At 37.6% G+C, this 26,150-nt stretch overlaps 1 protein-coding gene across 1 annotated transcript in view; it reads right to left on the bottom strand.

Moving 5' to 3' along the window:
* Positions 1–26,150, bottom strand: part of LOC102501475 (phospholipid-transporting ATPase IG-like) — a 348,220-nt gene that overhangs the window by 61,989 nt on the left and 260,081 nt on the right. Inside the window, 3 exon segments of the mRNA XM_027776689.1 lie at positions 7,173–7,263; positions 8,947–9,061; positions 10,405–10,473. Of these exon segments, the coding sequence (XP_027632490.1) occupies positions 7,173–7,263; positions 8,947–9,061; positions 10,405–10,473 (275 nt within the window).

Genomic DNA, 26,150 nt, shown 5'->3' with positions numbered 1-26,150 from the left:
AGAAACTATTACCGTCTAATATGATAGAGTATAATGTTGAGATGTGCTGAGGTATGATTGACCTTGACAAGGTCTGAAACCATCTCTACAGAATATACTAGGAAAAACTTCTTGTGAATTCAACTATAGAGAATAATTTTCAAGAGCACCCCCTCTATCATCACCCTTAAGAACTACAGTAAGTATGAGTTACTCCACTTGCAAGTGATCTGAGGGGCAGCACAGCCCCTGCAATACTTCTTCCTGTCATTTTTCCTTTATGTCACCATCTATCTGTTCTCCTTCCCTCCCTCTCACTCAGTTACAAGCATTGCAATTTCCACCAAGTAACCAGTCTGTCCTCTCCTTGGACTTAAAACTCCACTGGGCCATCCTTTTATCTGCTACTTATCATAGCCTCCCAAGTCAGCCCAAAGTCAAAGACTCTTCAAACTCAATCCATTTCATCACCAGCTGAGGTTCATATTTTTCACTGTGGTCAAATTCTATCCATGTAGGCAAAACAAATTTATCTTCCACTAGAGTTCTGGGTTTTGGAATTGATCTAATGAGTTTCATTTTAAGATACCTGTTCCTAGGGGTTCCTTAAAGTAATTCATTTATGAGAAAAAAAAATCATTGTGAAGACAGGTAACAGAAACATAGACTCTTCCTTGAGGTCCAAACAAATGTCATCTCTTTGTGAGAACTTCCCCACCAGTCAGAGTTCTTTTTAAAATATAATAGTTACTTATGAAAATGTCTTACCCCATTTCCTAGGATTGTGAGGCCCTCCCACCCAGCAATCATTCCATACTTACTTTTGTAACTTATATTATGTCTGTCAATGAACATCTGTGTGCTGCATTGACTTGTATGTATATTAATGTGTGAGTGTACAGGAAACTAAGTTTGGTACTGAGAAAACATCTATGTAGATAAAGGAATGAGGAACTTTCTGAGAGCTCAAGCCAGTTACCTTTGAATAGAAAAGTGCCGATGCTGGTTTCACGCAATACTGCAACGCATATACCAATGCATTTCTTGTTCATCATAAATTGTTCAAAGTCTGAAGCTATTGTTCTCATACAATAAAATCATGTGTAGATCTGAAAATGTTATTTGGTCAAAACAAAGATTCATATCCTAACTACAATTTTTAAAATAGCATTCTGTGCTAAGAGCTTTATTAGAAAATAGATCATGTACTCGATGCTCACTGTCATTCAATAACAATAAAAGTCTTACTTTCTTTAGCTTACTTTTAATCCAAAATACCATTTTTTTTCCTGTGGTCAGTTTTCACCTCCCTACTTTTTTATGTGTGTTGTCTTGCCTTTTTAATGAGCAAGTTTCTATTTTAAACTATAACATCAATAACGTTATCTCAAGTTTTGAAAGAAAAATGATACTTAAAGCCTTGTTGGTGACCAGTTTCTTAGCAAATTAACTAGAGTTATTTCAACATTTCTCCAAAATACATCTAAAGATCACATTAGAAATTTACTGAGACTTAGAATATAAATTAATTGATGATGGGAAAATTTGGGTAGAACGAGTTTGAAATGTGTCTAAGAGAGATTTTTACTTTGTAACCTACACTGAAAAATGAGCGACTTTCTTTTCCCTTTGAAGAAAAAAGTTGTCGACAGGCTAGAATTTTGTGACTTTAAAGTTTAAGTTTGGCAAAGCATTGAAACCATAAAGATTTCAAATCATTACAGACTTTAAAACATTCTCTGTGTCCCACACATCACTTATTCAGGAACACCAAGGGCGGGCTACCTTTGTAAGTGCTGATGGACTAACTTCCAGACCTGTCCATGATATCACGCTCTACTTGACCACAGTGAAAGCAAGTATGAATCTTCGTTAGATATTATCTTAACACGTGATTTAAAGATACACTGCCAAACAATTCAAAATTGTTTATACAGTCTTAAACAAATAATACAACTAGCACTGTTCTCTTATAATATTGATTACATTTAGATTTCACAATTATGTTCTACCTCTCCGATTCCCTATGTCAACATCACAGTAATCACATCAATGCCATCCATGCAAATACAAGTCTCCATTCTCTCCATCTGTCCTTAGAAGCCCCACTCAGCAGTTTGTGCTATAGCACCATGCTGCAGCATCCCTGCACTTGAACTTGGGAATAGGCTTTCCAGGACTGCAGGCAGAGCCCTTACCGCATTCCTTCTGAACCTCATCTTGCCTCTCGGGGGATTTGCTTCTGCCATTTCGCCTATACACAATTACACTCTTCTTTTCCAATTGTCAATGCAACATTGATGAAATATGAGCTGCTTCTTGGGTGATATCGATAAACGGCAGCCAAAAATCTCTATCAAACAAAGCTACCGTAGCTGCTTCCATTACACCGTGGCAGCTATGCAAAAAAACCACTATCCCTGATTAGTCAGCTGACAGATTTCCCTGCTGCTCATTGTAATTCAGAGTTGACACATTCCCCCAATTACTTAGCCTGATTGAACCTTGTGGATTAGCTTGTGCTGGACTGCTCAAGAAGATCAGGCATGTCCTAAGAGAGGAAGAAGGAAAAAAATCGACTCTCCTCCTAGGAGCAGGCGCAGTTTGATTTTTAAGGTGGAATGCTAAGAATCTTTGTGAAGGTAGTATTAACTGATACCTTTTACTCCTCTCCTCTGCTCTGGGACTTAAATTTTATTGTTTTATTTCATTATTCCTATTCTGGGTTTAAGCCTTGTGAAAGGTTAGTTTGTGAAATTTGGTCCTGATAGTACTCTAGAAAGATTTAAAATAATACACTGCAGTTACACCTATCTGCACAATGGTAACTTTTGCCAGGAAGTCTTCTTGAATGCCCACTTTTGCTCTTAAGATTAACCTCTATTCAATAGTTACCTTTATTTCATACAGTGACCAATAGTTGAAATGCAATTACCATGCTCTTGCATATATGCATAGAAACCAAACTGGAAGCAGAAACATTCAAAATGTTAAAAAAAAAAAAAAGAAAGAAAGAAAAAGAAAAAGAAAGAAAAGACAAGAAAATGGGCCAGTAGATGGTGTAACAGTTGCTGAACTCCCACATGGCTGATCACAGTTCGAGTCCCTGACACAGTGACTTAAAACTCATACTGACCAGGTGGGTGTACGTCCCCAAGATCCTAGGAGGAGAATGAAGGAGAAGGAATTGCTGCATGGTCATCTCCTCTGGCAGGTGATTTCTCACTTCCCTTCTCACTGTCTCTATCTCTACCCCAGACCCACCCACCACAGTGAGCACACGCACCTTAAGGCAAAAACCTCTATATAAAAAAAAAAAATTCACTGGGACCAGCAGTTAGCGTAACGGTTATGTCGCGGGACTCCCACATGGTCGACTGCAGTTCGAGTCCCGGACCTGGTGGCTTAAACTCACACTGGGCACTTGTGCGTGCATGCCCAAGATCCTGAGAGGAGAATAGAGGAGAAGGGATTGTGGCATGGCCATCCCCCCTGGGTGGGGGGTGATTTCTCACTTTCTGTCTCTATGTCTCTCTCTGTCTGGCTGGCAAGCGCACATGCTCTATAGCAAAAACCTCTCCAAAAAAAAAAAACTCACTTAAAACAATCTATAGCCAGTTACACACCATCAGCACCTATGCCCCCACTCGTTCTCAGTACCATCAATGTGACAGTTATGAGAATACCTGAGTTTTTAGTTCTTTACTGAGCATGGTTCATACATCCCCACTGAAAGCAGCCCTCCCCAAGAAACAAATCATTACCCCTCTGTTCACCTCGAATTGATAGGATCAACACCTAATCTTATATATTTATTTTATGAAAAGTAAGAACTCTGTTTCCAGCAACCTCTTTGATTAGTGAGAATAAAACTCTACTGACAGTCTGATACCATGTGCTAATGAAACTAATTCAATCAAGGAGATATAGTGTTGGCCAAAAGCAAAAATTAACTGGGTAATAAAAATGTTTTCTTGCAACAGGTGCTATTTTAAGTATAAACAAATCAATTGTTGGCATAAACCAAGGTCTTCTCAATAAGCCCAAGGGCCAGTCCTAAAGACCAGAGCAAGGAAAATGGCTTTTACTACATTTGGCCTTATTGATAGGGTCCAAAAGAATATGGAAGACAGGTTTACTCTCCCCGAAGGAATTTTACCTTTTTTTTTTTTTTTAACAATTGAATTTATTTGATATATTTATAAGTCATTTGGAAAATGAAAAGAAAACAGTAGGTAGAAAGGGCACCAACTGGAATTCATAAAATTTTAATTCTTGCTCATGTGAATGCTTTTGAAAAAGCTTGTGTAAATCTGGTACCAATTCTTCTCTCTACTACTTCTGATTAAACATCTCTGTTAAACAAAACAAACAAACAAAGAAACAAAAAAACACTTTGCTGACTTGCCCAAATGAGGACTAATTTATGGTGGTTGTGAAAAGAGTGATGATCACATTTACTTTACCACTCGAGTGCCTATATAGATTTATTTATTTAGATTTTTTCTATATGGCATGTGTGCTTACCAGAGAGAGGCAGAGAGAGAAGGAAAGTGAGAAATCACCCCTAGCAGGGATAGCCATATCACAATTCCTTCTCCTCCATTCCCCTCTTTAGATTTTTGGCATGCACACTTTTGCGCACAGCATAGGAGTGTCAGTATATTTTTTATGCTTATTGACAAGACAGCACAACAAAATAACATTGACTCAATAGTCCAACAACCTAGACATTTGTCTTGTCTTTGCATCTGTAACTAATTCCTCTGGTGAGCCTGACCTCCTGGATCAGTCAGCAGATCAAATAAGAATTTCAGATGACTGACAATGTTGGAACCTCAAAGAAAAATACTTGTATTGATTGTCAGTGTCATCTACTCTGGTCTGATAGAGGAAGTTGGCCACAGGGTACTTCCACAGATAGCCTCAAACCAGCTCAGAAGGAGTCTGTGAGTTACTTAATAATCTCCTCTTCATTTATGAAAGGACAGTGTCAGGGTCAGCAAATGGTGTAGCAGCTACTTTGGTGGACTCCAACATGGCTGATGATGGTTTGATTCCTGGACCCTGCAGCTTGAAAATGACACCAGATGCATGTGAGTATGTGCCCAAGATACCAGGAGGAGAAGGGATTGTGTCATGGCCATTCCCCGGGGGGTGATTTCTCATGTTCCTTCTCATTGTCTCTGTCTCTCTGGTGTATGTACATGCCCTAAGGCAAAAACCTCTTAAAAAAAGAAAGGGCAGTGTCAGACAAAGTCACTGTTTCTTGGTGAGCCTAATAATGTGGGCAGAATTATATGTCTCATATATCAATAATTTCCTTTAAGAAATATACTTTTTCTTCCTGGGTCTTGGAAAGCTAGGAACTATATTCAAGTAGGGCAGCTAGGTTATATTGTGGGTGGCTCATCTTCCTACTCTATCCTAGGAGAGAAAAATATCTAGAAATATGCATACCACAGCCAGCTCTGTGGCCCAGTACTTAAGAGAGCTAGATTCATGGCTGACCATGTGGCTCGAACCCCAGCCCTGGTGGCTTGAAAAGCACACCAGGTGCATGTGGGTGCATGCCTAAAATCCTGACAAGAAGGAGAAAAAAGGAGAAGGGATTGTGGCTTGACCTTGCCCCATTGGAGAATATTTTTTCCTTCTTCTTATCTCTGTCTCTCTGACAATCCCTCTAGCAAGAAAAAATAAAAATGAAAATATACACCAAATTGTTCCAAAATGCCTATTTCTGCATGGTTGGATTGCTAATGCTTTAAACTTTCTTAATTTTTTAGGTTTTGTTATGTTTTATTTGTTTCTTTTTTTGCTAGAGGTCACATACACAGAAGAAAGACAGAGAGAGAGGGGGAAACTAAGAAATTAACCTCCAGGGAGGATTGTCACACCACAATCCATTATCCTCCACTCTGTTGTCAGGATTTTGGGCATGCATGTACATGTGCTGGTGTGTTTTTTTCAAGCCACTGGGTCCGGAACTCGAACCATGCACCCAGCCATGTGGGATACAGACTCTTTAACCTCCACACCATCTACTGGACCCTAAATTTTCTTTTTTAGACTATTCCACATGAAGTGAGAAAATAACAGGGCTATACCCTTTTTTTTAAGTTACCATAAAAACTTGCCTTATAGGCATAGCAGATGGCAAAGTGATTAGGGCGCTGGACTCCCACAGGGCTGACCACAGCTCAAGTCAGGACCCAGTGGCTTAAAAATCATGTCAGGCATGTGTGCCTGTGGCCCAAAATTCTAAGAGAATGGAAGAAGAAGGACTGCAGTGTGACCACCACCCCCCCCCAGAGGGGGATTTCTCACTTTCCTTCTCTCCGTCACTCTCTGTCTCCAGCAAGTGCACACACCCTATGACAAAGACCTAAAAAAAAATAAAGAAAAAGAAAGAAAGAAAGAAAGAATGAATGAATGAATGAATGAATGAAAGAATGAAAGAAAAAGGAAGAGAGAAAAAGAAAGGAATAAAGAAAAAGAAAGAGAGAAAGAGAAAGAAAGAAAGAGAGAGAGAGAAGAGAAAGAAAGAAAGAAAGAAAGAAAGAAAGAAAGAAAGAAAGAAAAGAAAGAAAGAAAGAAAGAAAGAAAGAAAGAAAGAAAGAAAGAAAGAAGAAAGAAAGAAAAGAAAGAAAGAAAGAAAGAAAGAAAGAAAAGAAAGAAAGAAAGAAACAAAGAAAGAAAGAAAGAAAGAAAGAAAGAAAGAAAGAAAGAAAGAAAGAAAGAAAGAAAGAAGAAAGAAAAGAAAGAAAGAAAGAAAGAAAGAAAGAAAGAAAGAAAGAAAGAAAGAGAAAAGGAAGAAAAAGAAAGAAACACACACACACACACACACACACACACACACACACACACACACAACTTGCCTTGCTCTGAATGGCATAGAGAAGCAGAGAACCAAGTCTCTTCCTCACCTCAAACCGCTCATTCTTTCTTGTTACGTTTTATTGGGTGAAATTGTTTACCTCAATCTCCTCTAGGAAATGTTACGAACCTAAATTCAAAGTGAGTGATTGATAGCTTGAAAGCAAGTGGAAACACTTTCTTTCCTACTTTCCCTCTTTATCATCTGATCTCTGTTTATTGCCTCCATCAGTATCAAAATAATCTGAATCCCCAAATCAGAAAGTTATAATATAAATGAAAAATAAGAAGGTACCATCGAATCCATAGGTACTTACTGAGATTTTCTGGAGAGAGATTTTGAGAGAAGACCATGTATCCAGTCTTCTATCCAGAATAACCGTAAACTGGGAATCAGATCCATTTTGCCTGCAAGATAAGAAGTAATACATTTTTCTTGGTAATAACCTAATTTTTCTCTACGTCTTTATTCCGTTTCTTATTATTTTATTTACACTTGCTGTCTTAACTGCTGACAAATTTGGATTTGGAAAGCTATCATAAAATGTTATCTTAGAAAAACAATTTGATTTCCTCTCTCTAGTTATTATTTAAAATTACTTTTCTCAGCACTAATGTCAATCTTTTAATAAAAATTGATAGTGTAATGAAGATAAGTCACTAAAATAGATTTGGAATACTGCAATGTTGGATGTAGAAAAAAACAAAAGAAAGTTGTCCTTCATAACATCATGAGCCAACGATCTATTCATTCAGAAAAACACTGTTAAATATGTTGTTCTATCTCTAGTCTGCTCTTTGAGGAAATGTAGTTTAATGGATAATAAAACTTCTATTTTCCCTAAAAAGACTACTTTGGGGACCAGAAGATGGTGTAATGGTTATGTCACTGGACTCCACATAGTCGACTGCAGTTTGAGTCTCAGGCCTGCCAACTTAAAACTCACATCGGGTGCATGTGTGTGCATGCCCCAAATCCTGAGAGGAGAATGGAGAAGGGATTGCAGTGTGGCTATCTTCCCTGGGGTGTGATCTCTCACTGTCTGTCTGCCTCTCTGGTGAGTGCATGTGCCCTATAGCAAAAATCTATCTCTTAAAAAAAAAAAAAAAAAAAAAAAAGAAAGAAAAGAAAAAGAAAAAAGAAAAACTTTCAAGTTGCAACATGTAAACTGTAAAATTAGTCTTTTGGAATTTGATTTTTGTTAATAGGACTTCTAATTTTATTTTCCTACATTTGTTGCCTCTTATTTTCCAGCGTTAGTAAATAGAAGATATTTCCTTTAAAAAGTTTGTCTTTGATACAAATAAAATGTCTAAGGAAGCTTTTGAAACTTCCCATTTTAAAATATAGTTCCAAATGATTTCTAATATCACAACAATTCTCCTAGTGTCTCCCAGTATCACTATTGAGTCTATTTAAGATTCAGTCTTCTAGCATTATCTTAGGAAGTAAAGCAGAATGGCTATCCTCAGTTTTGGCCAGTAAGATTTCCTTTTAAGCAAAGTAAAGTCTATAGGTATGATCATCATTCTCAACCTATGATTTTCTTCATGGGGACAAATACTTCTAAATCCCAAATGTTATTTTCATGGATATTCAGTATAATTTTTATAGCAAATTAGATAGTTGCCAGCTTCCCCTTCTAGGTTGTATTTCTTTATTTACTCTGAAGATAAATCTGCTGCCTATTCATAATAAGAAAAAAAAATACCTACACTAATAAACCATTTTCCTGTGATGACATTCAATGGGTACCTGATAAAGTTAAACAAATTTAAAATGTATATAATATAATGGGGGTCAGCAGGTGGCATGGAGGTTAGGGTGATGGGTCCCACATAGCTAGCTCCGTGATTCAAATCCCTGACCTAGTGGCTTGAAAATCATGCTGGGCATGTGTGCATGCATGCCCAAATTACCAAGAGGAGAATAGAAGAGAAGGGATTACAACATGGCCATCCTCCCTAGAGGGGTGATTTCTCACTTTCTATCCCTCTTTCCATCTCTGTCTCTCTCCAGTGAGCACACACTCCCTATAGCAAAAACTAAAAAGAAAAAAAGAAGAAAATGTATATAATGAAATGTTACACCTTGCAATAGACGTCAGGTAGGTGAGTACTTTTGCTATTACTTCCTCTGGTATGCATCTGAAATTATAGTTTTCTGGAATAGTAATGATCCAAGCATTGTCCTTTCCTCGGCCACCTGAAACAGTAGAACAAAATCAACCAAATTAACAATTTTGTTACAGTAATGCAAGGAAGAGAATTTTAGATTTGAGGGAGATAGTTAGAAGATAGTTTGGGGCCAACAAAACTTTCTTAAGGATGATGATCTCCACAGAAGCCAAAATGGCACCAAACTCCTGACACTTTACAAAGTGGCAAAGTGGTTTCCAAATGGAAGAAAAAGATAAAGAAAAAGAATGAATATGTTCATGAAAATTATTTATGGTCTATGTATAATAAATATACTTGGAAAAACAACCAATTCCCCAAGTTGAATAACCCAGGAGATTGGAAAATAACTATTTCTATGCAAATTTAATGAGCTTGAAATCAAAATGAATGATTGATTACTTGACAGCAAGTGGAAAACTTGATCTAACAGATCTCTTAGAATTATTGTGGGCATGAAAGCATACAGGGTACAAACTATAGGAAAAAATGATGGTCTAATGTAATTTATGGAAAAAAACAACAGAAGCAATAATTACAATAGTAGTATATATATACTACTATTATATATAACTATACACTTGCCAAGCAAGCTGCTGAGCACTCTGGTTAAAGACAGAACCATCTAGCACTTAAGCAAATCATACCTATCAAAGGAAAGAGACATGATTATTATAAAGGTAAGTTATCACTGACTAATCTGTAAACTGTTACTACCAGTGATCACCTACAATTACTGTGCTACATAGTGAATTTGTGAGAAAAGAACAAGAGATATTTTTATTTTTAGTTGAGAGGTTTTAATTATTTTTTCCCACCTGTGAACACTTTTCTCAAAAGAAACCACAGGTAGAAGAATTTTTCAAACAACTACAAAAAGGATATAAGGGAAGACAAGATCAACAGACTTATTAGAAGGATGAACTAAGGTATCCACCATGATTATTTCTGTAATCTGGTCAGTAAATAAACAGTGGCTGTTTTCACACTGGAAAAAAAAAAAAAAAGGATATAAAAAAGAAAAAGTATGGAGAGGAGCCCGATTGGGCAACAAGCCCTGAGGATGATTCTATTTGGAACACAGTTTGGAAAACCCTGACAATCTTATGTTAAATCTAATCTTAATAGAGAACCAAATATACCACTAAGAGTTTGTGATATATTAGGGGTCTCCAAAGAGTTCATGGAAAATCCATATTATGAAAAAACTACAGGTGGATTTCAACTTCTTTGAAACAAAATAGTCATAATTTAATTCTATTTCTTCACAAACTTTTTGAGGTCCCTTATATATTGCTACTTACATGATAAGTACCACGCTAGCTTTGCTAATTGATTTGTCAGACTAAATATATGAGAAAGATTGCTTACCAGACAAGAAGGCAATGTCTTGCATTAAGAAATGACTTATGTCCTTTACACGGATGAGTAGCTCAGTTTCTATGACAAACAAGAAAAAGGGGTAAATGACATACATATTAAAGTATGGCTAGAACATACACTTGATTTCTCACTGTGCCAAAAAGAACTCTGGGGCTCTCCTTCTTTCCTGCTCTCTACTACATGACAAAGAAATCAGGCTCTTGAAAATCACTGGGTAAGGATGACCAGTGACCCACTTCTCAGAATCTAGGCCCAGGTCATAAACTTCTTTTCCCCACCAGAAAGCCAAGGGCAAAAGTGCAACTCCAGGGCATACGGGATTATCTGAAGGGTAGACAGGCATATGGAGACTTTGTAGCAGATTGTCTTGTACTTCTCATAATGCCTTTAATTCTACCAAGCTCTATTAGCATTTACAAAGCTCTCTTCAGATATCTTTTTTTCTTATTGGATCCAAAAAAACCCTCTGAGGTAGGAATTATCATTCCATTTGATTAGTCATGAAGAGTCTGAGAGAGAATACAGGGTAGTAGTTAACCAGCCCCTCAGTGGGCTTCTGAGGCAGGTAGATCTGGATTCAACCTAGTTTATCAGTATTAAAACATGAGTAATTTATTTAGCCTCTCTGAACTTCACTTTCCTCATATATTGTGTTGTCAGAAAAGTCGTAATGTATTTTTTTTGTTTTTCTATGCAAAAAATATGTCATGACTTTATTAATGAAACAATATAAACCAGGCACAATACTATCTTAGGTGCTGTGTCAACTAAATGTGACCTACTGGCATATCAGTAGTTATTCAATAAACAGTAACATATTGAACAATTTATGAATGGTGTTCTATTTGTAATGATAACAATGAATTAATATGTTCATTTTTTATTGTTACAAATGGAACATCAGCCATAAATTGTTCAATATGTTTTAGTTGTCATAGATATTAAGTATTAAATTGTATTGTTTGAGTCTATTGAACTCTACAGGGGCCAAAAATCAAAGCCCACTACCTGTCTCTGGTCCATGAATAAAGATAACTTTTTAAAAGAAAATGGCTCATCAAACTAGGTTATTTTGGACTGTTAGTTTTAATGCCTGTGGTTCCACATCTCTTACTGGAGCCAAAGTTTCTGCCTGTTCCCTGACACAAAGTACTTTCAAAGACGTGATCTCTGGAGGTGTCAAGCTGATGAAACATCACCCTTCTCAGTCCTCCTCAAATCATACCATATAAATGTGGTTGACCAAGGTCAATGCTCCTCAAAGAATTTATAGTTCTCAATGACTCCACACTAGACAGTATAATAGGATATCTGTTACAGAAGGACCTCTCCTCTGATTTGAAACATAAAACAATTATTATAATTGGCACATTTATTTTCATATAATACATGCTATTATAAACCTGCAATTTGTCAGGACATAAAAATCATTTCTTTAAAGAATTATTTTACGCAATTTTATTCATCATTTTTTAAAAATTTGACCAGAGAGAGAGGGAAAGTGAGAAAGCAAGCTGCCAGGTATGGAACTTGAACCATAGTCAGCCACGTGGAAGTCCAGCACCTTGACCACCACCCCACCTGCCAGCCCCTAAAAATAATTTCTTAAAAATGTTTTCTGGGGGGCCAGCAGGTGGCATGGTAATTGAGGCATTGGACTCTCACATGGCCACAGTTTGAGTCCTGGACCTGGCAGCACTCGTTCTCTCTCTCTCTCTCTCTCTCTCTCTCTCTCTCTCTTTCTCTCTCTCTTTCTCTCTTCCTCTCTCATTATAATTTTAAAAATAATAAATAAAATTAAATAAAAATATTTTTTAAAAAAATTTTCTAGGGACCTGATGGTGGTATAATGTAAAATGCAATATTCTGTGAGGCAATCTCACATGGAAAGGTTCTCAGTTCAAGTCTGGAGATTCCTCTGAGTACAACCAGACACATGCTCACCCATGATCTGGAGCTGGCTGAGGGCTGAGAGTAAATTGCAGTGTTGAGCCCCTGATGGGAGTGTTGTCTCTTTCTCTGTCTGTCCTGCTCAGGGAAGAAGTAGGAGAGAGAGTTGGTAGTAGAGGGCAGGCAGGAGGGACTCAGGGAAGAACCACTCAACTGACACAAGAATGTAAAATTATCTGTTGAAAATGATGTGCATAACTCTATGATAGAGACAAAAAAATTGGAGGACATAAAAGCAGTGAAGGTACTTAATGAGAACAGGACAGTGTGGAATGGGGATAGTGAAGAGAAGAGGATAGAGAAAGATAGCAAGTGAACAATAGAGAGGCAGGACGTTAGTGAGAAACAGATGTGGCTTATTAACTGTTGATGATGACATGTATAGTATTCTCTACTGGATTGGTCTGAGAAGTATTTCATGATGGGCAAAGTATTTTTACAAGCAAAATGAGAAATAGTGATTGACTGTTTTAAAAAATAATTAGAATAATAATAATAATGATTGGGGAAAACATAGAAAAGATATCGAATGTTGAAGCGGGGAGATTAATGTCTTTGTACTGACTGACATGCATGGCATTCCCTTTTGAAAAAGCAATGTAATACACTGTAAAGTTATATGTAATCCAATGTAATATAAAGAAGATTATGATGATAATAAAAAATAAAAAAATATATTTTTAACATAAAAAATGAAAATGATGTACATAACATCCACAATTAGATGATCATGTATTGTATGCTTACGTTGAGAAACCACAGTGTGTGCTATAACTATGTATACTGATGCAACAAAAATATGAAATCATAAATTTTTTTAAAAATGTCTTCTCAGGCTGGCTCCATGGGCTGGTGATTAAGGCAGCTGGATGCCACATGGCTGACCATGTGGTTCAAGTCTCAATTCAGGCAGCTTGAGAAACACTTCAGTGTTTCAATTTTGGGTACATGTATGTGCATGCTCAAAATCCCCAAAGGAGGTGAAATGGAAGAGAAGGGATGGCAGTGTGACCAGGCCCCATGGTACTGGTTTCTCATTTTCCCTTTCTCTGTCTCTCTCTGGTAAGTGCACATACCCTCTGGCAAAAAAAAAAAAAAAAAAATATTTCTCCCAGGGCCAACAGGTGGCATGGTGGTTAACGTGTTAGATCCCACATGGCTAACTCTATAGTTCAAGTCCTGGACTCAGCAGCTTGAAAAACATACCAGGTACATGTGCATGCATGCCCAACATCCTGAGAAGAGAATGGAGAAGGGATTGTGGAGTGGTCATTCCCCCTCAAGGAGAGGTTTCTCACTTTCCCTCTCTCCCTATCTCTGTCTCTCTCCAAAGAGCACATACAGCCTATTTATTCTTTCAATGTTGTATGTTTCTTCAGATCAAGGCATGTGTTTATAACAGCCACAAACATGTGTCACAAATTGACATTTTTAGGTATAGAGACATGGAGGGTGAAAATGGGGTTACTGCAAAAAGGATTAGGAATCTCTACACCCTCAGGATCCTGAAAAAGTAGCAATGGTCACAATGTGTTCTATCTTATAAACAATAAACATTAGACATAAAACTATTCCTACATAATCAGAGACCCAAATTTTCCCTCTTCTTTGATGCGTGGGAATACCTACCAAGGTAAATTGATGACCTTTATGTCAAACAGCAGATCTGGAAGTACTAATATATACCATTCAATTCCTCCCATACCTTTCAGGCTCTTGAACAGCTATAGAAACTATGTTCATTTAGTCTACAATTTAAACAGCCATGTAATAATAGAGGCCTTGAGGCATAAAATAAAAGACTGTGAGCTGGAAGTGGAAGGACTAGGACTTAGAGTTTGCTTAGCCACTGAGCTACTCTGGATTACTGAGCAAGTCATTTCCTATCCCTTATCTTATCACCCCCATATTAGAAGTTAAGGCAATACGGCAAATACTTTCTAAGGTCTTTACATTCTAAGAGACCCAACAACATGCAAAATGCACTGATACAAGGAAAACATACTGATGTTTCTATACTAAAATGTTTCCCACAGTTGTGCTAACAAAATAACATTTCCTTACTAATGATAGAGGATGAAATAATGGTTAAAGATGTGGGACCAGCAGGTGGCATGATGGTTAAGGTGTTAAGATGCCCACATGGCTAACTACAGTTCAAGTCCCAGACCTGGTGGCTTGAAAATCACTCCAGGTGTGAGTGCAGGCATGTCCAAGATCCCAGAAGGAGAATGGAGGAGAAGGGATTGTGGCATGGCCAACTACCTTAGGGGGTGATTTCTCAATTTCCCTCTACAATCTTTCTCCAGCAAGAGCATAGGCACTATGACAAAAACTTAAAAATTAAAAATAAAGAGAGAGATGTTACTACTTTAAAAAATGGCCAGAGACAACAGGTGATGTGGTGGTCAAGGCACTGAATTCCCACATGGCCAACCATGGTTTGAATTCCAGGCCTAGCAGCTTGCTTTCTCACTTTCTTTCTCTCCTCTCCTGCCCTCTCCTCTCTGGTAAGCACACATACCCTATTGCAAATTTTAAAATAAGAATAAATAAAATTAAATAAATAATTCTTAAAAAAATCATGATCAAATTCTGGGTTAGAACCAGGCTGAAGGGAAAGGAGATAACATGGGGAAGGCGATGGAAGACACAGTGTTATCACTGAAAAGTCACAAAGGACAAGGTGAGAATGTTGCTAAGTACAAAAAGAAACAGAGAAAGTTGTGACACAGAGTTACACCCAGTTGTATATCAGACCTTCTTAAATTTCCACACAGATTTCCTCTTGAAATATAAAAGAACAAATATGATTTATACTGTTCTTTTTACTGACCTTTTAAACTCTTTTACTCCAGAGCATGAGAAATGAAAAGCCTGGATCACCAAAACTGGATCAAATCCACATTACAACATGTTCCTTGTTGACTGATTTTTTTCTTTTTTTTTTTTTTTGGTTAAGACATATCTCAATGTCAAATTTATTTAGATGAACTATTAAATGACATAGCAAGTATGCATTTTCTTCATGTAACATGTACATAAATCAAGACTTTGTCCATCCTCTGTACAGTTGATTTATACTATTGGTGTTAATATTATGGACAATCTTGCTTCTTTCCCCTCTATAATTAGGAATAAGGTTAATAAAACTACCAGCTGCTTTCTCCAGTTTTGTCAGATTAACATTTAGAATGCCTTCACTAGTCCTGTCCACAATGACTTGTATTATGTTTAGCTTAAGAAAATACCTATCTTTATCTACAACACTACATACTAAGAATAAGACAGTACCTGTTTGTACAACATATTAAACACTTGACATGCCTTTTTAGTTTATATAAACAAAAATGTTAGGCCCAACTTACAAAGCTACTTTTATATTAATTTTTATCACCTTATAACAATTTAAACTTAATGCTCCTTAACTAGTTTTATTGGTTGACTGTTTCTTCATACAATTGCCCCCCTACTCCATTTATTTTGATTCATATTCTCTGCTGGCTGCAGTAAATCATGCAGCAGTGTTCAGGGAAGGTTCTAGGCCGATACACTTTCTTTAACCTTGCATATTTGAAAATATCTTCCAGTTACCTGCATAGACAAATAATAACTTGGCAAGGTATACAATTCCTAGTTCTAAATTATTTTCCCTTAAGACTCTGTAGATACTGTTCTAGCATTTGGAGTTGCAAGAGAAAAAGCTGACATCAGTCTGACTTTTGCCCTTTACAGGTAACCTGTTTCTTTCTGTCTGGATACTTGCAAAATTTTAATTTTTTTCTTGAAATTTAAAAATGGTACCAGGATATGTCTACTTTTTGCTTGCTTTCTGTCAAATTTTAAAAGTACTCTGTGAGCTTTTTCTTTTTTGTAGATCTAATTGGTTCTTCAACTCTGGGAAATTTTGTTCAAACAGTTCCTTAGTAATTGTTTCAGCTACGTGTTTTGTCTTCCATTCCAGATAGTCTAATTATGTGTAGATTGTATCTCGTGGTCTCTTCTTGGCTTCTTTCATCATGGTCTAGTTTCCCCCTTTCTCTGTACTCTGTGAAAATTTCTCTTGTTTTGCATTTACTTCAGTAATTCGATTTTGTGGCCAGTCCTCCCTGCACATTTCTGTTAACTCTCTCAATTCCCTGATTCGGTCCAAGCGCTCTGACATTACCTTCTTTATCATTGAGCACAGGTGTTTAAGCTCCTGTACCATATGATAGTCGACTCCTTCTGGATCTTGGGTTTCCACTGTCGTAACTGTTTCTAGAGGAGACATTTTAGTTCTGTTTCTTTCTTCAGAACTGCAGTGTAACCACACCTTTTCAGTAGTTCCTCTTAGGAACGCAGACCAAAACCGAAGATAGAAGGAAGCACGGAAGAAACGTCCAAAATGGCGCTCGTGATGTCATCTCCATGCGCCTCACGTCATTGACTGATTCATTTTTGATAGGAAGCTTGTCAACTGCTCCATGTGGAAAGTTTGATTACTCACAAATAAAAGGCATATATGTCTTTTCCTTACTTTGCACCAGTTGCTAAGCCTTAAAAAGGCTGATTGGGAAGTCAAATAAGTGGCTGTAACTTAAAAGGCAATCTGATGAAAACCTTTGAAAACACCCTGCAGAGCAGATCTTCATTCAAGAGCTTTGCTAAAGGGCCAGACGGTGGTGCAGCTGTGAAACATGAAATATGATACTCTGCAAGGCTGACACACATGGCAAGGCTTCAGGTTTGCATCCAAGGACCTCCCTGAGAATGCAGGGCATACAACTTGCCCATGATCCTGAGCTGGCTGAGGCTGGGGTGGATCATGGCATGAGAACCCTGTTGTGAGTGTTGTCCTCTCTTTCTCTGATCGTTCCCTCAGAAGAAATAAATAAACAAACAAACAAAAAAGGAGAGGGAGGTCAAGGCCAGCAGATGATGCAGTGCTTACATCACTAGACTCTCACATGGTTGACTGCAATTCCAGTCCCGGACCGGTGGCTAGACACACACTGGACGTGTGTGCATGCATGCTCAAAATCCCAGGAGGAGAATGGAGAAGAAGGGATTGTGGTGGGGCCGTCCCCCTGGAGGGGTGATTTTTCACTTTCCATCTCGCTGTCTCTGTCTCTCTCTCTCTGGTGAACACATGTACACACACACACACCCCAAAAAAGATCTCTGATGAAACACCACATATTTGTACAATCATGCATAAACTGAAAACAAGGCAATAAAGTTTGCCAAGTCATTCATTCCATACATATGATCTGAAAGTAAAAGAGCAAAACATGGCATGATTTTCAAGCAATCTGGTCCAGGACTCAGGACTCAAACCACACAGCTGGCCATGTGGGATCAAGCTGCCTTAACCATCATGCCACTGGCTGGTCTTTGAGATTTATTTCATAATGCAAAAAGCAGTTGTATAAATGAAAATGTAAGCTCAGAATTCAAATGTGAATTTTTAAAGTCCTAAAAGGTATGGAAATAAATTATATATTTAGGATGGTCCACAGAGAGAAGGAAAATATACCCATCCAATCGGTTGCTCCATTTTGATTGTTTCTTGCAGAAATGTAGAACATGTGTCACCTTGATATGGAATCCAATTTAAATCTTCTAAAGATTTATTTTGTATTTATTCACATTTTTAAACAAGTATTTGTTAAGCACCTACTATGTGCCAGATATTGTTCTAAAGTGTTCTTAGATAGATGCTCTGGGAAAAAGTAAGGGTTCACTTCAAATAGAGTTGTGAAATATTGGGCATTAAACTTGCTGTCACATTTTCCAGTGAATATGCATATACACATTGGGTATGTTTCCCAAACCTATTGGATCAGGTACTCCTCTGGCTGATCAGTTTACTTTTCTCCTTAGAGACAGTACACAAACAGAAAGCAACAGAGATGCCATGTGAAGAAAAACTTTGTTCTAAAAGTGAGAACTCTCCATAGTTGAAATTACTGCATGGATGGTAGAGAGGCTCTTTCCTATCACTAATATTGTCTGAATAAAGGTCAAGCAGCTCTGTGGTGAGGATGCTAGAGCAGGTAATCAAGCATATAGTTGGGTTGGAATAGAGGACCTTTCAAGTCCTACTTCTTCCAGAGTCTATGCCTCATGATTAGTATATCTATTACCATTTCAGGAAATTTAAATTCTACTGAATTTAGTAATAACTCCTATGGGTAAAATGATATTTTAATAATTAAGTAAATTGGTTTCTATAAGCACTCATACTTTATAGAGAGCATTTTTTATTTCAGATCTGGAGTATAACAGCAATAATTCCAACCTTTGAGATTACTGTCAGTAACACAACTTCATGTACATTTTTTTAAAGAATTATTTTATTTAGCTTTATTGATTTGTTTATTTTAATTTGATCGGGAAGGAATAGAGTGAGAAAGAGAGAGAGAGAGGGAGAGAGAGTGAGAAAGCAAGCTGCCAGGTCCAGGACTCAAACCATGGTCAGCCATGTGGAAATCCTGCGCCTTTAACAACCACGCCAGGTGCTGGCCCCCTCATGTACATTTATAGCCTCTCTGGAGCTTCTGTTCCTATATAATAGAAGAACATGAGTTGTGAACAAGGCTATACCAAATGCCACTTTACCCAAACACTTTAGGGTCATGACAAATAAACTGCTGAAAAGAGCAAACGCCTCTATTTCTCACACGTTTTCCTAAAAATAAATTAAGAGGCGAAAACAGCATAAATAGAAAAAGAAAGGAAACATTAACAAGAGAGAGAAAGTCTGTTCCATGGCAATCAACCCCCTGCCAACACCAATATGAAAACAGAGCAGGAAAGGGAAGTAAGCGATTAACAATAGACATCATTTGCTGAACCCCTAGCATTTGCCAGGCACTGCACAAGGCACTTTATATGCACTTTGGTCTTAACAATTATCCTGTAAGGTAAAAATGAAAGCCCTCATTTTACAGATAAAGAAACAGGTTCAGGGAAGCTTCCATTCATGCATTTACTCATTCAAGACAGTTATATTGTACAACTGTCAGGTGCCAGACACAGTCTGAACTCAAAGTAGAGTCTAAAAAGAGAATCTAGAAAGTGGAATTTAGAAAGAGATTTAAGAAACCTTTTATGGTATCATCTATCTGGTTCCCTAACTTTGAAACAGGCTACCTAAAATCTATACATAAGAGAATACGTTCAATTAGCTCTAGTTAATCAGCAAACTGCTAACTAGATATGACTCCATAACCTCCCATTTTCTTCCAGGATAGGTTTCATCCCAAACCATATCAAGAATGTTGATAAACAATCTTTTGCAAGAAACTCAAATATTTTGCAGTCTGAAATTCATAACAATAATGCTTATCGCAATCAGCTTTTTGAAAGTCTTCTATTGCTAATGGACAGGAAAGATAAAATTAGGTTTTGTTCTGAGTCCTAAATCCTGCTGCAAGGCAGCTGGGATTCTATGAGTGTAAGTTTTCCCTTTCAATCTGAACATCAGATAGTATATACCATCTGTAAATAGTAACGACTTAGCACATGCAACAAATTGAAGTGCTGTCTTGACAAATGTTATGCTGTAAAAGGTAAAACAAATAAAAAGGCAAGTCTGAAACCATCACAAAATGAAATCCCATTAGACTACAGTAGAACAAACTATGCAGTACTTTGTTCTACAATAAAGGTACAGTATAAAAGCTTCAAATAATTCAGTACTTGCAAAATAAAACCAAGAATCATGCTGAATCCTTCTTCTGCTAACACCTACAGAGGCGGCCCACTTTCAATCCACTGTAATTCAGTTGCTCCTCTCTGCTAGGTGCTCTGACCCATGGGATTATGAACAGAGTTCCTTACCTCACAAAGCTTAAAAATTAACAAAAATAGAGAACCAGCAGTTAGCGTAATGGCTATGTCGTTGGACTCCCACGTAGTCGACCGCGGTTGGCGTCCCGGACCCGGTGGCTTAAAACTCACGCCGGGCACGTGTGCATGCATGCCCGCCCAAGATCCCGAGAGGAGAATGGAGGAGAAGGGATTGCGGTGTGACCATCCCCCCGGGGGGGGGTTGATTTCTCGCTTTCTGTCTCTATGTCTCTGTCTGTCTGGCGAGCGCACACGCCCTATAGTGAAAATCTCTCCAAAAAACAAAAATTAACAAAAATATGACATACAAACTACTGCACAAAAAATAGGATAACTATATATTATAATATAAATATATAATATAGGCTATGGGGAGGGTAGAAATGATTACATCTAAACTAAGAGAGGGAGAAAGAAAAATTTCATAGATGAAGTGACATGTGAGCCAGGTCTTAAAAGCTGATTAACATTTAAACACATGGAAAGTAGAGAAGGACTGGGGCTGCCAGGTGGCGTAGCGGTTAAGGGCACTGGATTCCCACATCATGGCCAACCACAGTTCGAGTTCCAGGCCTGTCAGATTACTTTCTCTCTCTCTCTCTCTCTCTCTCTCTCTCTCTCTCATATGCCCTATAGCAAAAACCTCTCAAAAAACAAACATCCCTCTCCCTCTTCCTCTCTGGTCAAATTAAAATAAATAAAATAAATAAAGTTAAATAAAATAATTCTTTTAAAAAAATAGAGGCCATCATTCCAAGTGGAAGAAACAAGGCAACAATGCAGGAGTAGGTGAGGGAATCAAGGACTATATATGGCCTGATAATGATTTCAGTAGAGCTTGGAATAGTCTAGCTAAAGGTAGAAAGCAAGACTAGAAGCAACAACAGGAGAATTGTATATATCTCTAAATGAAGAGAACAGGTTTCTGGAGGCTTCTGGTCAGGAATCACTAACTTAGCACAAAGGAGGTATCCAGGCAGGCAGTGTTGGCAACAGAACAGTAGAGATGCAGAAATGAGTGGATTCTACAAGCAATTACTACCAACGTCTGGCATAAACTCAGGGAATTTCTTGAAAGCTCTATATGATTCAGGTTGTATGAATACAACAAAATGTATGAGAAGAAGGAAAAAGGAAGAAGAAAGCTCTTTTTTATGAGTTATAAAACTCCAAAACAACTTGGTATGATGGGACTGTATGGTGGCACAAGAGTAAAATGCAACTCTCTGTCAGGTTGACTCACATGGGAAAGGTTCCAGGTTTGTGTCCTGAGTACACCAGGCAAACATGTGCCCATGACCCAGGGCTGGCTAAAGCTGAAGGTGGATCACAATGTCAAGACCCTACCATGGGTACTGTCTCTCTCTCTCTCTCTCTCTCTCTCTCTCATTCATGGAAGAAATAAATAAGTGAACTTTTTTAAAAGGTTGATATGAGTGCTATCCCAAGGAGCCTATTTTTTTGGAGAGGTTTTTGCTATAGAGTGCATGTACTCTCCAGAAAGACAGAGACAGACAGAAAGCGAGAAATCACCCCCCCCAGGGGGGATGGCCACACCGCAATCCCTTCTCCTCCATTCTCCTCTCGGGATCCTGGACACACATGCACATGCTCCCGGGGTGAGTTTCAACCACTGGGACTAGGACTCGAATTGCGGTCAACTATGTGGGAGTACAGAGACTTAGCCATTATGCCAACTGCTGGTCCCACAAGAGGCCTGTTTTTTGTTTGTTTGTTTGTTTTTTTCTAAATGTTTACATTTCCAAAACCTAGATATATCTTAGATCGCTGTTGTAATAACATTTGGTTCAATTTTCCTGCCAAAAACCCTATATTCACAACCCTAGAACAAAACAAACACAATCATAAAAAAAGAAAAGTGGAAAATTTAAAATGTCAAATTCTAACCTCTTCATAATTGACACATATGTTGTTAATATATGCTAGTTATGAATGTAACTATTGGGTCATCAAAAAAGTCATGATGTATTTCTCCATGTTTTTCTCTTTTTTTCTTTTTTAGAGAGAGAGATTCTTGGTATAGGACACGTGTGCTTGCCAGAGAGAAATCACCACCCAGGGGGATGGCCATGCTCCAATTCCTTCTCCTCCCTTCTGCTTTTGGGATTTTGAGCACACACACATGCACACACACACATGCACCCGGCATGAGTTTCAAGCTACCAGGTCTGGGACTCAAACTGCAGTTGACTACGTGGGAGTCCAGCAACATAACCATTATGCCATCCACTGGTCCCTCTATGTTTTTCTATGCAAAAATGAATCACTTTTCTGATGACCCAAAATATTCTAAGTCCTATGGGTCCACCTAGTAAATCATCTAGCCTGGTATGGTCTTAGGGAGCCCCTAAAACACAGTCAATTCCCCCTGAAAAGTGTAGTAAAACTATCTCTATTCATAAATAACATGATCTTGCATATAGAAAATACAAAGGAATACACACACACCTATGCACATACACACAAAAGCTGCAAGGGTTCAGGATATAAAATCAGTATACAAAAATCAATTGTATTTCTGTTGTGCAAAAGTATGAATGTAAAATATATATTTTAAAAATATAAAAACTTACTGAAAGCAATTCAAGAAATAAATAAGGGGATAGCCATATCGTTGTCAGAGATGAAAAGACAATATTATGAAGGTGGCAATACTCTCCAAATTGATATGCAGATTCAAAACAAACCATATTATTTTTTTTTATTATGCCAATGGGCATGTGTACACACACAAGATAGAGAGGAGGTTTGAGACTTGAATCACTGTCAGTAGTCTGGGAGTCCAGGGTGACAACCAGCACACTACCTGCCAGTCCCATGCCACACTTTTTCAATCCATTCATCTGTTCTTGGATATTTGGGTTGATTCCATGTCTTAGCAATTGTGAATGATGCTGCAATAACCATGGATGTGCAAGTGCTTTTCCAGCTTGGTATATTTCTGCCTTTTGGGTGGATACCCACGAGTGGAATTACTGGATCATATGGTAGTTCTATTTGTACATGCTTGAAGAACTTCCAAATTATTCTTCACAGTGGCTGTACTATCAATAATTTACATTTCCACCAACAGTGTAGAAGATTTCCCTTTCAACACTGCCTGCTGCCTTGTCAGCACTTGCCCATCTTTTAATTAGATTGATTATTTTTTTGCAGGTAAGCTGCTTAAGTTTCCTGTATATTTTGGTTATCAGTCCCTTATTTGAGGGAGAATTTGCACATAATATTCTCCCATTCCAAGGGTTGTCTCTTAACTCTGATGATTGTTTCTTTCGCGACACCAATATGTTAACAAAGTGCTTATAACTGGGTGTTGTTATCTCCGATAACGTCAACCTACTAAATTCTGATTTCTTTACACAAGTACTTCTTATAAAGGTCAAATAGCATAGTACTTAGTGCACATTTCAGAAACAGATTGCCTGGATTCAAATTCCAGCTCTACTATTTGCTAGTTACATGACCTTGGTTAAACTCTGTGTCTGTTTCTTTTATGGATGAAAGGGGGATAATGGTAGTAACTATTGTACAGGACTATTGTAATGAGCAAAATTGTTAATAAATCCAAAGCATTTTACAATAGCACCTAGCAGGGTTAGCAGATAGCTTGGTGGTTAAGGCGCTGGACTCCTATATGGCCGATTATGGTTCGAGTCCTGGACTTGGGGCTTGCTTTCTCACTTTCCCTGTCTGTCTTTCTCTGGTCAAATTTTAAAATAATAATAATAATAATAATAATAATAATAAATAAAATTAGATAAATACTTTTTTTCAAAAGCCTATTTACAATAGCACCTAGCATATATGTTCAATGAATATTGGCTATTGCTACAGAATAAAGAAAAATAAAAATATAATTTAGAAGTTTTTGTATAAAAATGAGCATTAACACAGTATCAATCAGTTTAGTTTTCTAGTTCTGCAAAGATTTTAATTCTGTACCACCTTCCCCAAACAATTACAAACTGCTCCAGATGGGGACCATCCCTCTCATCTCTGCCCTTGTAGGCCATCTGCAAATAAAGTAATTGGTAATGTTTCCTTATCCATATCTCAAGCTTTGTATACAAGGGAAATGCTTATATTTGTTATCATATTTGAATATAAAAATTGAATTTCCAAGTTTGAAAAACATGGAGGAGATTCTCATATTGGGCATTTGGAGGATTAAATATTAATTAAAAAAAAAACTCTTTCTGCTGCAAAACACAAAATGGTGGGAAAAATAAAATTTACTGTTTCTATTGCAAAGCTGACTTGGCAAGAAAGACAAGGAAATCTTTAAGGGCCAAAACTATTACTTGGGTGAATATCCTTCAGAAGTCAATTGAGAATAGCAGTTGACCCTAGTGCATCTGCCAGTTTTCTGGTGACTTGGGGCTCAATTTTAATAGACATATATTGGTAAGGATTCAAAGCCTACAGCATTTGGAATCAGATCAGAGAAAATACAGGATAATAGCTGTATAATCGTGGGTAGGATAGAATTTTTTAAACAGGATTCAGGCAATACGAAGCATGAAAGAAAAGACTGATAGGTAATAAAATTAAATATTTCTGGGTCACCTTGAAAAGCACATGGGTGAGTGTGCATGAGTGCCCCAAATCCCAACAGGATGGAAAACTGGACGAAAAAGGATTATAGAATGACCAGCCCTATTGGGGGGGTGCTTTCTATTTTTCTCTCTCCCTTCTTCTCTCTGAGTCTTGCTTTCCCTCTTTCTCTCTCACTCTGTGATGAGCACATGCACACATTGGATAAAAAAAGAAATTAAAATTTTCTTTCATCCAAAGGCATGATAAAGTGATAAGTGGGTGAAGATATCTGCAACAAATATAATGGAAGAAAAATTAATTATCAATATCAAAGATACATAAATATTATAAGTCAATAAGAACAGCACAAACAACTCAACAGATAAGTGGAAAAGAAAGTAACACAAACTGACATTTTATAGAGAAGAAACAGGAATAGCCCATAAACATTGGAAAGGATGCCCCACTGAATTCGTAATGTGTGAAACACAAATTTCAAGGCCAGTAGAATAACATTTTATACCCACCACATAAGCCAAAATTTCAAAAACTCTCTCATTAGCAAGCACCCATATATACAACAGTATTATTACAGATGTGTTTTGGTTTTTGGCTTTGCCTCTTACACAGGTTTACTTTTCATTTTTTTAACAAAGCATCCATTGTAAAATATGGCCTTACAAAAGTATTTTAGTGATGGGACCAGCAGATGTCATAATGGTTAAATTGCTGGACTCCCATGTGGTCAACCACGGTTTCAGTCCTAGACCCAGGAGCTTAAAACTCAAACCAGGCGCATGTGCACATGTGCCCAAAATCCCAAGAGGAGAATGGAGGAGAAAGAACTGCAGCATGGCCATCCCCCCTGGGGGAGTGATTTCTCGTTTTCTGTCTTTCTCTGGAGAGCACATGTGCCCTATAGCAAATATATCTCTCTTAAAACATAAATTATTTTAGCAATAACTAGAAGAAAACTTATCAGGTAGAGTTTTACCCAGATATTGCAGGGTTAATATGGCTGGATTAACGTAAATATCTAAAATGAGGGGGAAAATCAGTTAGATGGAGCAACAAAGATCAAAGGAACTGAGAGATCACACTAAAGACATATAATGTCAAATCAAACCTTTGGAGGTGTTGCCTGAGTATCTGCTGTGTACCCAATGTCATTTGGACCACTTGCTTACACAGCACATACTAATGAATTGGTTCCTAGTCAGGGAAGAGCATCCACAAACCTGTCTGTCCTCAATACTCAGTTTTTTAAGTGTGTCTTGAAGGAAGGAACCATGGGATGATGTTACCCTGGGTAGCATAAAGTGGAATTCCAGAGGAAAATAGGAAACAGAAGGAGGGAATGAAGATAGAAGGAAAGAAGAATACAAAACAAG

Source organism: Tupaia chinensis, unplaced genomic scaffold, assembly GCF_000334495.1.
Source record: "Tupaia chinensis unplaced genomic scaffold, TupChi_1.0 Scaffold000706_1, whole genome shotgun sequence".
NCBI lineage: Eukaryota > Metazoa > Chordata > Mammalia > Scandentia > Tupaiidae > Tupaia > Tupaia belangeri.
Note: the sequence above shows the minus strand (reverse complement) of the source record. Positions and strands in the feature narration are given on the sequence as shown.